This window comes from Protomyctophum parallelum (genome assembly GCF_964188405.1).
Source record: "Protomyctophum parallelum genome assembly, chromosome: 4".
NCBI classification, from domain to species: Eukaryota; Metazoa; Chordata; class Actinopteri; order Myctophiformes; family Myctophidae; genus Protomyctophum; species Protomyctophum parallelum.
The window spans coordinates 34,803,205-34,815,742 of record NC_139700.1 but is presented as its reverse complement, the minus strand read 5'-3'; the positions used below and the strand labels follow the sequence as shown (position 1 = coordinate 34,815,742).

The 12,538-nt window shown below is 44.8% G+C and overlaps 1 protein-coding gene across 6 annotated transcripts in view; it reads right to left on the bottom strand.

The window, feature by feature from the left end:
• LOC310856914 (uncharacterized protein) overlaps positions 1 to 12,538 on the bottom strand; it is a 94,944-nt gene that overhangs the window by 65,734 nt on the left and 16,672 nt on the right. For all 6 annotated transcript variants that reach the window (XM_083762449.1, XM_083762450.1, XM_083762452.1 and 3 more), the window contains exon 4: positions 5,041 to 5,134. In XM_083762449.1, coding sequence (XP_083618575.1) covers positions 5,041 to 5,134 — 94 coding nt within the window. The remainder of the gene's footprint in view (positions 1 to 5,040; positions 5,135 to 12,538) is intronic.

The following is a 12,538-nucleotide window of genomic DNA, read 5'->3' as shown; positions in this document are numbered from 1 at the left end:
TTTAACTCTGGATTAAGGCTAATTTATCAAATCTTGGGATCTCGTCCATGGCTACCTGTGCATTATTAAATTAATATTGGGATCTCGTCCCTGGCTACCTGTGCATTATTACATTAATATCTGGATCTCTGGCATGGCTACCAAGGAGTAAATGACCAGACCCTGAATGAAGAGTGCATGCTGAATATGTGTATACAATGTGCAGCATCCTGTTCTCAGCCGAACTTAGTCAACCTACTGTAAGCTAGCGGTTCTCACCCTCAGGGGTCCTTGAGGGGGGTTCCAAATGGACCCTCATACTGTATACAGAGTGGTTCTCACCCTCAGGGGTCCTTGAGGGGGGTTCCAAATGGACCCTTATACTGTATACAGATTGGTTCTCACCCTCAGGGGTCCTTGAGGGGGGTTCCAAATGGACCCTTATACTGTATACAGAGTGGTTCTCACCCTCAGGGGTCCTTGAGGGGGGTTCCAAATGGACCCTTGTACTGTATACAGAGTGGTTCTCACCCTCAGGGGTCCTTGAGGGGGGTTCCAAATGGACCCTTGTACTGTATACAGAGTGGTTCTCACCCTCAGGGGTCCTTGAGGGGGGTTCCAAATGGACCCTTATACTGTATACAGAGTGGTTCTCACCCTCAGGGGTCCTTGAGGGGGGTTCCAAATGGACCCTCATACTGTATACAGAGTGGTTCTCACCCTCAGGGGTCCTTGAGGGGGGTTCCAAATGGACCCTTATACTGTATACAGAGTGGTTCTCACCCTCAGGGGTCCTTGAGGGGGGTTCCAAATGGACCCTTGTACTGTATACAGAGTGGTTCTCACCCTCAGGGGTCCTTGAGGGGGGTTCCAAATGGACCCTTATACTGTATACAGAGTGGTTCTCACCCTCAGGGGTCCTTGAGGGGGGTTCCAAATGGACCCTCATACTGTATACAGAGTGGTTCTCACCCTCAGGGGTCCTTGAGGGGGGTTCCAAATGGACCCTTGTACTGTATACAGAGTGCACAGATGGAAACATTTTGGTTCCATTTGTGCCCTCTCAGAGTTATGGGGGTCCTTGTCATGAAACAGTGTGAGAAGCACTGATCTGAGATATCATTCTACAGTATACCATCCATTCATGCTGCTGCTGCTGTACATATATGAACTATCATTCTACAGTACAGTATACCAACCATGCTGCTGTTGTACAGATCTGAGCCATCATCATACAGTACAGTATACCATCCATGCTGCTGTTGTACAGACTGAGAGTGTTGCACTGCTGGATGCAATCCCTCAGACAGGAAACTGACCTCATATCACTCACACACCACACAACGACAACATGAACCAGCCCGGAGGAGGTGGTGGTGGTGGTGGTGGTGGTGGTGGGGGATCTAGATCTCATATTCAGTATGACATACTGGTTTCTGCACTGTGCATGCAGTGGTGGAAGAAGTACTCACATGTTTTACTTTAGTAAAAGTAGAAATACTACAATGTAGGTGTACAACTACTTGTTGCAAGTATGGTATTCAAAATTGACTCGACTAAAAGTACGAAAGAATTGGCATCAAAATCCATTCATCATATGATCAGTGGGAGTCCTCGCTGGTTTCTGCTGTGTGTTATTTACTCACTTATGCCATAACTAATAATAGTGTAACTGTCCTCTCTTACAGGAGCACAGTGCATAAAAACATCACATTAACAGCAAAATCCTCAACAAGTTGTTGGAGATATTACATCTAGCAGTGTTCACGCCTTCAAGAAGGCCTCCTCAGAGTTCATTTTGACACTCTCACAGCTAGTACAGTAAAGATTCAGGATATCACCACGTGCAGAAACCCTCACAGTCACGACCGTTTGAGAGAAGAGAATCAATGTCTGGCAGGGCTGTGAGAGACAATGTCTGGTCTGACGTGATTAAGTCAAACATTATTAATCACAGGGAAATTCAATTTCATCATCACTATAATTTTTCACATGGGTGAGCGTATGTCTTCTGTATGCGTGTCACAGAGATACGCCATGTCATGTTCCTTTCCTGTTTTTTTCTCTCCCTAATTTAGTTGTAGCCAATTCCTGCATGCATATACGGTAGTTCATGACTGTCACAGTCACTGCCACCTCCACTGTTGGTCTAGGGAGGGTGTAGACCGGTGCTTCTGGGAGACCGTCCTCCCCACCTGACTTCCCATATACTCGCGCGCGCAAAAAAATAGGAAATAAACAGTGTTGATTGTACCGCCCTGGCCAGGCCGGAGGCACTGTTCTCGGTAGAATCAAACCCCAGATGCTCCTTCTCCTTTTCCTGTTAATTCTATGTAATGTACTGTAGTTAATATAATTCTACCGAGAGACAGGCCTTATGAGGTCTGACTGTAATGTTGTTAGTTTCTGGGAGAACACAGAACCAAAATGCGCAACCATAAATGTGCACGTGTGCGCACGCAGGCACGCAGGCACGCACGCACACACGCACAGTCGCACACACGCGCACACACACACACACACACACACACACACACACACACTAAAGAAGTGTGTGTTCACAATATGACTCAGGACATAATGCAGACAGATCAGCAGCTGAATCTAATCAATCTAATCTGAAGCGTCATGATGGTTTCACTAGTAGGAGGATGCAGGTTTTGTCTCCGAGACGTTTCACCTGCTTCTGTTGAGCCGCTACCAAGGACTGTATAAAGAGGACGGGAAGCGAAGACCGTAAGGGCGCCGCTATGTTGCTCACATGGTGCTCAATGGAAGGAAAGAAACATGCGCAATGGGCTTTATGCAGCCAACACTTCGGCGTTCAGCTTCCTTGGTCTGCAACTGCGCATGTTTCTTTCCTTCCATGGAGCACCATGTGAGCAACATGGCGGCGCCCTTACGGTCTTCGCTTCCCGTCCTCTTTATACAGTCCTTGGCCGCTACCAGGAAGGAACCAAACGCCATGTGACAGAACTACAAAGACTACTACTACTAATCTGTTGGTTGCTCAAAAGGCTTCCTTCAGTGTGATAAGAAGCTTCTTATCAAACCAATCAACCCCAGTATTATGTCACTTGTGAGAAAAGTCTTTTAATCCATTTGATCTTAAATCCCATCACAGAACAGAGGGTTCAACTACAGTGCATTTCTTCTCTGCATATATGCAAATCAACCTCGAATTGACCACTTTCATCGCCTGGCATCCACCCTATATTTGGCATGTCATTTTAGGTGGTCAAAACGTTTCCAAATTGTTTCACATTTTGTGAATAGATGAAGTATAAGTGGTTAGGGCAATACTGACTGATTTGACCTTAATTTCCAAAATTGGGGTATGATCCAACTCGGGGTAATCGAAACGTGAATACGATTGTTTTGTTTTGCTGTTTTCTTTTATTCAGTTTTTCATCTGGGCATGTAAACAATTTGTGGGATTCCTTCTGGGTTTCTTAATGTGCTCCTGTCTGAATATTTTCCCAAAAGAAATAGCAACTACAGAAAGTATTATAGAAAGTATTTACATTTATATTTATAGTAGTATGGGACTGCTTCACAGTAATGCTGCACACTGTAACCCCTATAATAATTCTCACCAATTCATGATGCCGAGAAACAATCTCCCAGATCATAATATTCACAAAAAGTATGCAAATCAAATGATAAACTCAAGAGAATGTATCAAGAAAAGTGTGATACTCGGAAACGCAGTGCAGAAAAGGAGAGGAAAGGAGTGTGCAGCCAAGCTATGGGACGGGGTGTGTTCATTGACGAGTCTGGGGAGACTGCCGGTGGTGGGAGTTCTGGTAACAGCTTGTTCTTGTTAGTTGCATGTTAAGTTTATGGCTATGGTGGGTGGTGGTGGTGGTGGGTCCACATATTTGCTCTGGGGCTGGACGCACAATGCATAGCTCTAATGCTACAAATGTCAATGCCTCAATCACATTATAACGATCATTCCGGTATTGGCGTGCGTGCAAATGTAGCAGCATTGAGCAGTGGTTCCCAAGGTTTTTAGCTCAAGACGCAAATGAGAAATTTTGACGTTTGCTCGGGACCCAAACTAGTGTAAACTAGAAAAAGTGCCCTTCTGGGCACAGGTCTCCACCAGGATTTCTTCCTCAGCCTAGTGGGAATATGCGTGCACAGTTTCATCGCAATCGGACGCTGCGTTGAGGAGTTGTGGCGATTTGTACAAAGCGGGCTACTCCTGAAAAGTGTAGGAGCCAATCGTGGCCAATCAGGATGGAATATGAGAAATCAAAAAAACCTGTCTTGATCACATGACTATGGAGATCATGTGTACCGATTTGCGTGAAATTTGGATAAAATCTGAAGGAGTAATAATAGAAAATGTGTTTTACATATGTCGGCCTCCTGGTGGCGCTATAAAGAGCAGATGTGAAAAATTCCAGACAAAGGTTTTTCCTTGGCCTCTAGGGAGTTGGCATACAAAGTTATCCACAGATCCGTGCAGTTAGAGGTAAAAACACTTTTCGGCCAGTTATAGCGCCACCTTGAGTCTGAGTTGAAATTGTTCATGTGGCATTTCGTCCTCGGCCTAGTGGGAATGTGGGTGCACAATTTCACGGAAATCACGCGATGTGTTCATGATTTGCAGCATTTTGTTTGAAACTGAGCACTCCTGTGAACTTTGGAAGCCAATCTTAACCAATCAGGATGGAGTCTGATAAATCTGAAAGACCCGTTTCGTTGAATGGCTCTAGAGAGACTGTGTACCAATTTGCGTGATGTTTGGACAAAATCTGTAGGTGTACTGTGCAAAAACTTGTTTTGCACAAAGCGGCCTCCTGGTGGCGCTATAACAGGCCGTTCTGGAAAGTTTGGGGCAGAGGTTCATCGTTGGCATCCAGGGAGTGTGTGTGCAAAATATGGCATCGACCGGGTTAACGGTGGCCGAGATTAGCTGTTCACGGACACACGGACGGACACACACACGGACAGACGGACACACACACGGACGGACGGACACACGGACGGACGGAGTGCAAAACATACTCTCCCCACATGCCTTCGGCCTGGTGGAGACAAAAAGCCTACCTGTGCATGGTAGCGATGTAGCGGTCAGTGTCGGGGCGCAGGGGGGCTCGGCAGGGCAAGACCTCGGCTCGTAGAAAGACTCTTCTCTCTGGATCTGATGAGGAGATTAAGTACATGAAGAAGAAGATAACATTGTTATTATTCATGTGTGTGAAGTGATGACACGGTTGTTTGTGTGGAAGCGTTCGTCACTGTCACTCTGTCACGCATACTTTACACACATTGTTCACAGTTAACGTGTGGCTGTTGGATTCCACCAAGAAGTTATCTTACACACACACACACACACACACACACGCATGTACGCACATAGGCACGCACACCAAGGTCACAAGTAAGTCATTGTTCCACCCCCTCAGTAAGAGACAGGGGTGCAGTGTCACAGACATGGGAGTCTAGGCTCAGGAGGGGGACTTCGGTATCATGCATGTGTACACGCGCGTACACACTCACACACACACACACACACACACACACACACACACACACACACACACACACACACACACACACACACACACAGTTTACATATTGTATATTATACAGTATATTACAAAACTAAAAGATTAACTTTATCTTTGAATTGAATATTGTTTACTTCTGTCCAAACGGGGGGGGGGGGGGGGGGGTGTTCATCTTTAAAACAGTACATCTCTGAATGTGATAGCAAGCAGTGTGGTGCAGTATAGCTTCTGGCTACTCTTTTAATGAGGAATGCTATCATGCAAGAAGCTTTTTTCAAGCCCATGTCACACGTACATGGGAAAGAGACCGAGAGAGACTGTGTGGACACTAGATTTACATCATTTTGATCGTGAACATTCCTGTCACTGCCCTTTGAGAAAATCTTGGAGTTCTTTGGTGTGGTGCACTGGGTGCAACTTAGGGTGGTGTAGCAGCGCACGAGCACGCGCACGCACACACACACACACACACACACTCTTTGATGCTTGTGCAAAAACTGAGACATGCAGACATTTTAAGGCTGTCTATGAAAACCATGCAACATGCATTTTGCAGATTATGCCTCCCCTCGGAAAGTCCAGTTCTAGTGCATAATAAAAAGAATGTCACATGACGCGCACACACACACACACACACACACACACACACACACACACACACACACACACACACACACACACACACACACACACACACACACACACACACACACACACACACACACACACACACACACACACACACACACGTCGTGTACTACCCACACACTGTGGGCAGAAACCAGTGGAGTGAGGTCATCTTTGAGTTGTCTGATCGTCCACGCTAGCCAATGACTCCATTGTCCACTCGTCTCAATACGCCTATTGTTATGCGTCTCTCTCTATGCTCTGTCTATCGGCAGCATCCTGCTAGAGTCAATGGGTCTCATTTATCAATGTGTTCCTGGTCAGGCTCATTAATGTGTGTAAAGCATGCATGCAGAGTGCAGTCTGTGTAGACAAAGACAAAAGTGTTGCTGTTTTCTTTGATGGGAACTATAGATACTACTAGTGGGTGCCTGCCTGTTAAGGCCTGTTCATACTCCAGTTTTAGGTGATAAGGTGACCACCGAAACAGTGGTTAGTAAAAACAGAGAGATGTGTTTGGGTGAGCGGTGAGTCGTTGTAGTTTTCGGTGGTCACCTTATCTGGAGTATGAATAGTCCTTCAGAGCTCACTATAACCTCCGCCGAGCTTGTCGACCGGCTATTTTCAGCCAAAGCTTTCCCCACGATAATGGAAAACAGAGGAGACACTAGTAGAGGGCCCTGAGGGAACTCCGCTCAACCGTATGTGGTGCGGTTAGACCGCTGCAGTCTGAAGAGAACTGGACTTGAACTCCAACAGTACTTGGGCCACTTTTTCCGCCTAAGCCCGAAATCTCTTTGCAAAACAATCGCCGATCTACAAGCTTGCAGATCTGCAATATTTGGCTAATGTCCGTCCGTCCGTCCATTCCCCCGATCTGACGTGCACGCGGGATGTAGGTGTTTCTACCATGTGAAAACCTATATATTATATTTAATCCTGGATTAATGCTTATTGAAAGTATCTCATAATCTTGTGGATGGCACAGTGGGGTACAGTAGCTATTCTCGTTCTGGCACAGATTCGGTTAAGAATACACTTAAAGCGGCTGAGTTTTGTGAAACAATAAAAAGTGAAAACAGAAGATTCAACGTTTTTTGATCCTTTTGAAAATGAAAAAGCAATGTTAATTAATATCCTGAAAAGAAAAGTGAGGCCAGGGCCAATGTGGATAACGTTTAACTGTAACCTGGATACTTTTTAAAACCTCTATTCTTAGAAAAACGGACCCACGTTGCAACTGTACTTCCGTTGACGAATTTCTACACACCAAAATGTCTTTGCCATGTAGATGCAGTTATTTTTAGCCAACGTTCCCCCGCAGAATAGGGATGCTGGGGTTCAAGTGGTTAACCTACTGTAAGCAACGCATCCTTAATATGGATGCATTATAGAAGTATATCGGGCACAATCAGAGGAAGGAACTACACAGAGAGGCCTCTACACGTCGGTCGGTGGGTGAGTGAGCAGTAAAGGGTCATGCTCATCAGCAGCAGCACAATTGATGGGTTTGCCAGTCTGACAACACAAAGCAGCGTAGGAATAGGGTGGGCCAACTTAAAGAAAAAGATCCCTATGAGCTATTATTGCACTGTAGACTCACTCATACTTAAAGAAGAATGCAGCTCTTAGTCTGTGGATCTGATCCCAGTTTACAACATGGTTCTAGTATTAAAACAGGGAAATGGGGATGTAATAACTGTGTGTGTTTAGATGGCTGTCATGGCTGCTAATGCAATTAATCCAACTTGCAGACTGTGACAGCTGAGTATAGCTGACACACCCGCATCTATGGAGACAGCTGTCGTTGTTGCCATGTCCGCTTATTATAAGCAGATGTTCTTGTATATCTATCAGAGAAGGAAGACACTGCACTGGATAGTTATAAGCCAAGCGTGCACGTGCACATTTACCATTGTACAGTTCAAAAGAAAAGACGGATCACACAGGTGAGCTGCAGTCCTTATACACAGCCTTTGACAGCTTATTTTATTTACATTTTTACAAAGGTTATACCAGATTTCAACATTCTCAGAGACATTGGTAATGTTTCAGTGCATACTGTATGTATACATGTACTTATAGCTGATAGTAACAACAACCTGCTTTTATGCTTTGTGCCATGATCTCTGTAGACAGGCAGAACTGGTTTAGACCAGACCTTTTCCTTTTAATGCATTTGTTTATTTGGGAGGGACAGTATATATTCATGAACAGTGTATTCAAATGCAGCACAGTGTACTGCACAGTTAGAATTTGATGCAAATATACGAGTTGTCTGTGTGTCTCAGTGACAATGTGGCGATAGTCATCCTATTATAACTAAGCAAAGGTCTGTCTGTCCTATGGCCCACTGCTCCTCCACTCCACTGCCTTGCCCAGTTGATCTGCATTTTGCACACAGACCACACCATTATGCACGGACTCTCCAAGCCCTTTTTTCAATTGTACCACTTCAACGCTGTTTATTAACTATAATAGCTAATATTTAGTCCCTTCCGTATACCTCCATTTTAAGCCATTTTGTGCGGGAACCCCTTTTGGTGTTAGCATTATGCTATGCTTTAGCTATTGAAAAATAGCAGATCTACAAGCTCATAGTGCGCCACCGAGTGGTGCGCTATGAGCTTGTAGGTCTGCTATTTTTGAAAAATCGAAGAACGACCGACATAGAAACATAGCTTTTTCAGAAAACTGTCTGAAACTGACTGATGTAGAAGACATTTTTAGAATCTGTTCTCAGGTCAAAATGGGTTAAATCACGTGGCGTGACACACGCCAGTCACCCAGTGCAACGCATGCACTCACTCACTGAGGCAACAGCAAACTCACGGGGAAGAGTTCACCCCGACATGGCACATAATACAGCCATTTGACACGTTTGCAATGCTCGAACGTCACTCGGTATAACGTCAAACCAAACGCGGGGTGAAACAGCGCAGGCATCGTGGTGGGGGGTGCGTGGCAGACAGGCAGCTGAAAGCCTGTGGTCACGCGCTGTTACAGATCTCCTGCCTGACTCTAAGCAGTCAAAGCCAAGGACAATGTTACAGGCTACTGCACCAAATGTGATAACATGAACATCAGGATAAAATCGGATCAATTATATCCCGACAGGGTTGCGTAAAGACCCGCCCCCGGCCTGTCAGTGTTGTCTGTACTGTGCACTGCACACGCTGTCCAGGGCGCTGTGAGTGTGTGTGTGTGAGTGTGTCAGACACACGTATTTATGTGAGTCCCAGCAATACACAGACCCCGCCCCCCCCCAGGGAATGCTTCGCAGACCACTTGGGCACAAATTTTGTGCCCAACCCAACTTCCCAAGATCACCCGTTAACAATTCCCTCTCAATCAATAATGTAATCTACAGTATTACATCGCATTACCCACACTGTACAGAATGTGGTGTTCATATTAGAACGGGTAAGGAAACGCAGATGGCGATGGATAGGCCATACCCTACGAAAGCCTGCAAGTACCATCATAAGACAAGCCCTAACATGGAACCCACAGGGTTCTAGGGGTCACCCTAGAAACACCTGGCGCAGAGACCTGGAGGCAGACATCAAGACTAAGAAGACGACCTGGAACCAGCTGGAGAGAACAGCCCAAGACATGCCTGGAGATGGCTTGTTGACGGCCTATGCCCCAGAAGGGGCAGTAGGCGTAAGTAAGTAAGTAAGTAAGTAAGTATTAGAACGGGTAAGGACTAGTCCAAACATACATATGCCCAGTCTTCACCACATGAGCCCCAACATCCCTTTGTTCTGGGGTGGAAATAGCAGATCTGCAAGCTAACCTGTAAGGGTCCAAAGATTCTACTGGCTCTGCTACCCACTACCAGGTCCAAGGAGTTGCTCTGTGTGTGATAAGGATATGTTCATATCATTATGCCTGGTGTCATGTAATTTATAGCAGATCAGCAGGCTACACACTTTCTTGGATAATATAATTTTTTAGCTTTTTTAGTACAGAGACCAAAGAAGAGGACATGCAGCGCCAGTCTCCAGTCGGTATGATGGTATCTAACCAGGGACATTTTGTGGTCAACTACCGGGTTTCTGGTCAGCTACCAGCGCCCCTTTACGTAAACACACAAGAAACCATGGCTTTTTATTTTCTAAATATATAAACAGCAATGGGAGCGGCTTATGCTGTCATGCATGTTGAATGTTACATACGTGGCCGTAAACACCAACCAGGCATAGTGGGCAAGAAGGGCATCCAGGTCACTTTCACTTCTGATTTTCTGTCTATCTTTCACCAGAAACGTTAATATGTTGTGCATGATGCCATGAAAAATCACATATCAGATCCGAACCTCGGATGGATGATGATCACCACGGACAGCGCGATATTTTTCAGAGAAAAGACTAAAAATTGTACGTTTAATGGGACTCTATGGGATACGTGTGCACAACTCCTGGTGCTGGGGGTATGCAAGGCATTACCGGGCCAGTGTTAAAAGTAGATTTTCAGCTAAACCGTTTCATATTTGATATAAAGCTTTATCTACGAGAATTTGCATAGTTGGCATACAACTGGTGTAGAGGGAAAGTACGAGAATTCTCTTAGTTGGCATAGAAAGAATTAAGAAACGATCTGAAATGATTAGCTGTATCAGCTAATGAACAGCTCAAGACCAGCATGTTGGCTGCTGATACATTACTGAGTGGTTCCTTTGCTAGTTAAGTTTGATGTTTTACTTAGTTGTACGCCGGTGTTGCGTGCCATAAATAGCACATCTACAAGCTCGCAAAGCGCCACATCCGTGACTCGTTGTGAGCAGTATAACTGAGTCTTTAGATACAAGCAACATGGAGTTCTGACGCAGGCAGGTCTGGACATGGTACAGCGAGCTACTTAGGCATGGGGGCTTTAAATCTAGCAGCCAAACGTGCACATGCACGCACATACACTATGCATGCGCACAGACACTTAACACACCCATAGCAGAATCAACTGCATTGTATTCCCTCACTGACTCACACTCAGAAGACAAGTGGGAGGGGACATGGGTCCAGAACGCAGCTGTGGAACATGCTCCACCCGGCTAGATCTCACACTCAAGAGATCAGCGTTTCCAAACACTGGGCCGGGACCCATTTGTATTTCAAGGGATTACAATTTCAAATTCCATTAGAAAAAATAATTGTATTGAAAATAGCTGATCTACAAGCTCACAATGTGACACATCGCAAAATATTTGCAGATCAGTATATTGTATTGGCCGTGAGATAATGTAGATCCAAACGTTTCCATTGTGTATGTTGAGGTTGTGGGGAAAGCAGAATGAGGAAATAGGATCCCGACACTTTTCTAGCTGTTTGTAGCAAACAGGAGTGATAGGATTCAAGTTCCAACATCAATTAGTCACATTGACTATATTGTTTAAATTAATTAATGAATTACTTTGCATTGGATTTTTGTGTACATAATGTATATATTATTACTGTATAAATATATATTGTATTGGTATTGTGTTTTGTATTATGTTTTGTTTGATATATGGATGGTCCCTATGGCCGTAAATGTCTATTTCAGTCACAGGAGTTGACACTAAGTTCTCAGAGGCACTTGCCCGTCGAGCAAGTAGCCTACAGGTTATGTTCTACTTGCCCGAAGAAGTAAATGGTACATTATAAAATGATACGCAAAAATGTAATTACCGTTCAATTTAACATTTAAAAATGTAATTGCCAAATACGTCCTACATATCTATGAATATGACTATGGGTTCACACTTGTTATTTTATATTTTTAAGTAACAGTGAAAACCACACAATATAGGTAAACACTATTTTACATTCTACAGACCAGAAGACAAAGGGCTCTGTCCATGTTCAGGTGTTTAGACAGATATCTGTCCACGTTCAGGTGTTTAGACAGATATCTCGTGTTGTGTTTATAGACCGTTACGCCCCCTCTCAAACGAGCACTTGCCCGGTCGGGCAACCTGAAAGCAAACTCCACCTGCCCGGAAGTTATATTTACCTGCCAGGGGCAGGTGGGAAACCCTTAGTGTCTACGCCTGAGTCAGATGAGTCACAAACAGATTGAGACCAGTAATAGCTTGAGCACATTGTATTTATAAAATGTAAATGCAAGTGTGAATATAGTATTTGATCTTGCCGTATTTATCAGGCTCTGCTATAGGCTACAGTAGGGAGTTATAATATCAATCTCCCCAGGGGAAAAACAGAACCCTTCAGGACAGCAGAGCCTAGCGGTGGTGCTGTGAGCAAACAAAGCACCTGGCTACAACATCAGCGTTAACACATCGACAGTGAGAGAAAATGCACTGAATCAGGTGAGCCTATAAGTAGACCGTCAATGTGGCCAGCCGCTTGACACGTCACATCTATTATTATTACATTTGAGACGTCAACACGCGAGCGCACACTTGG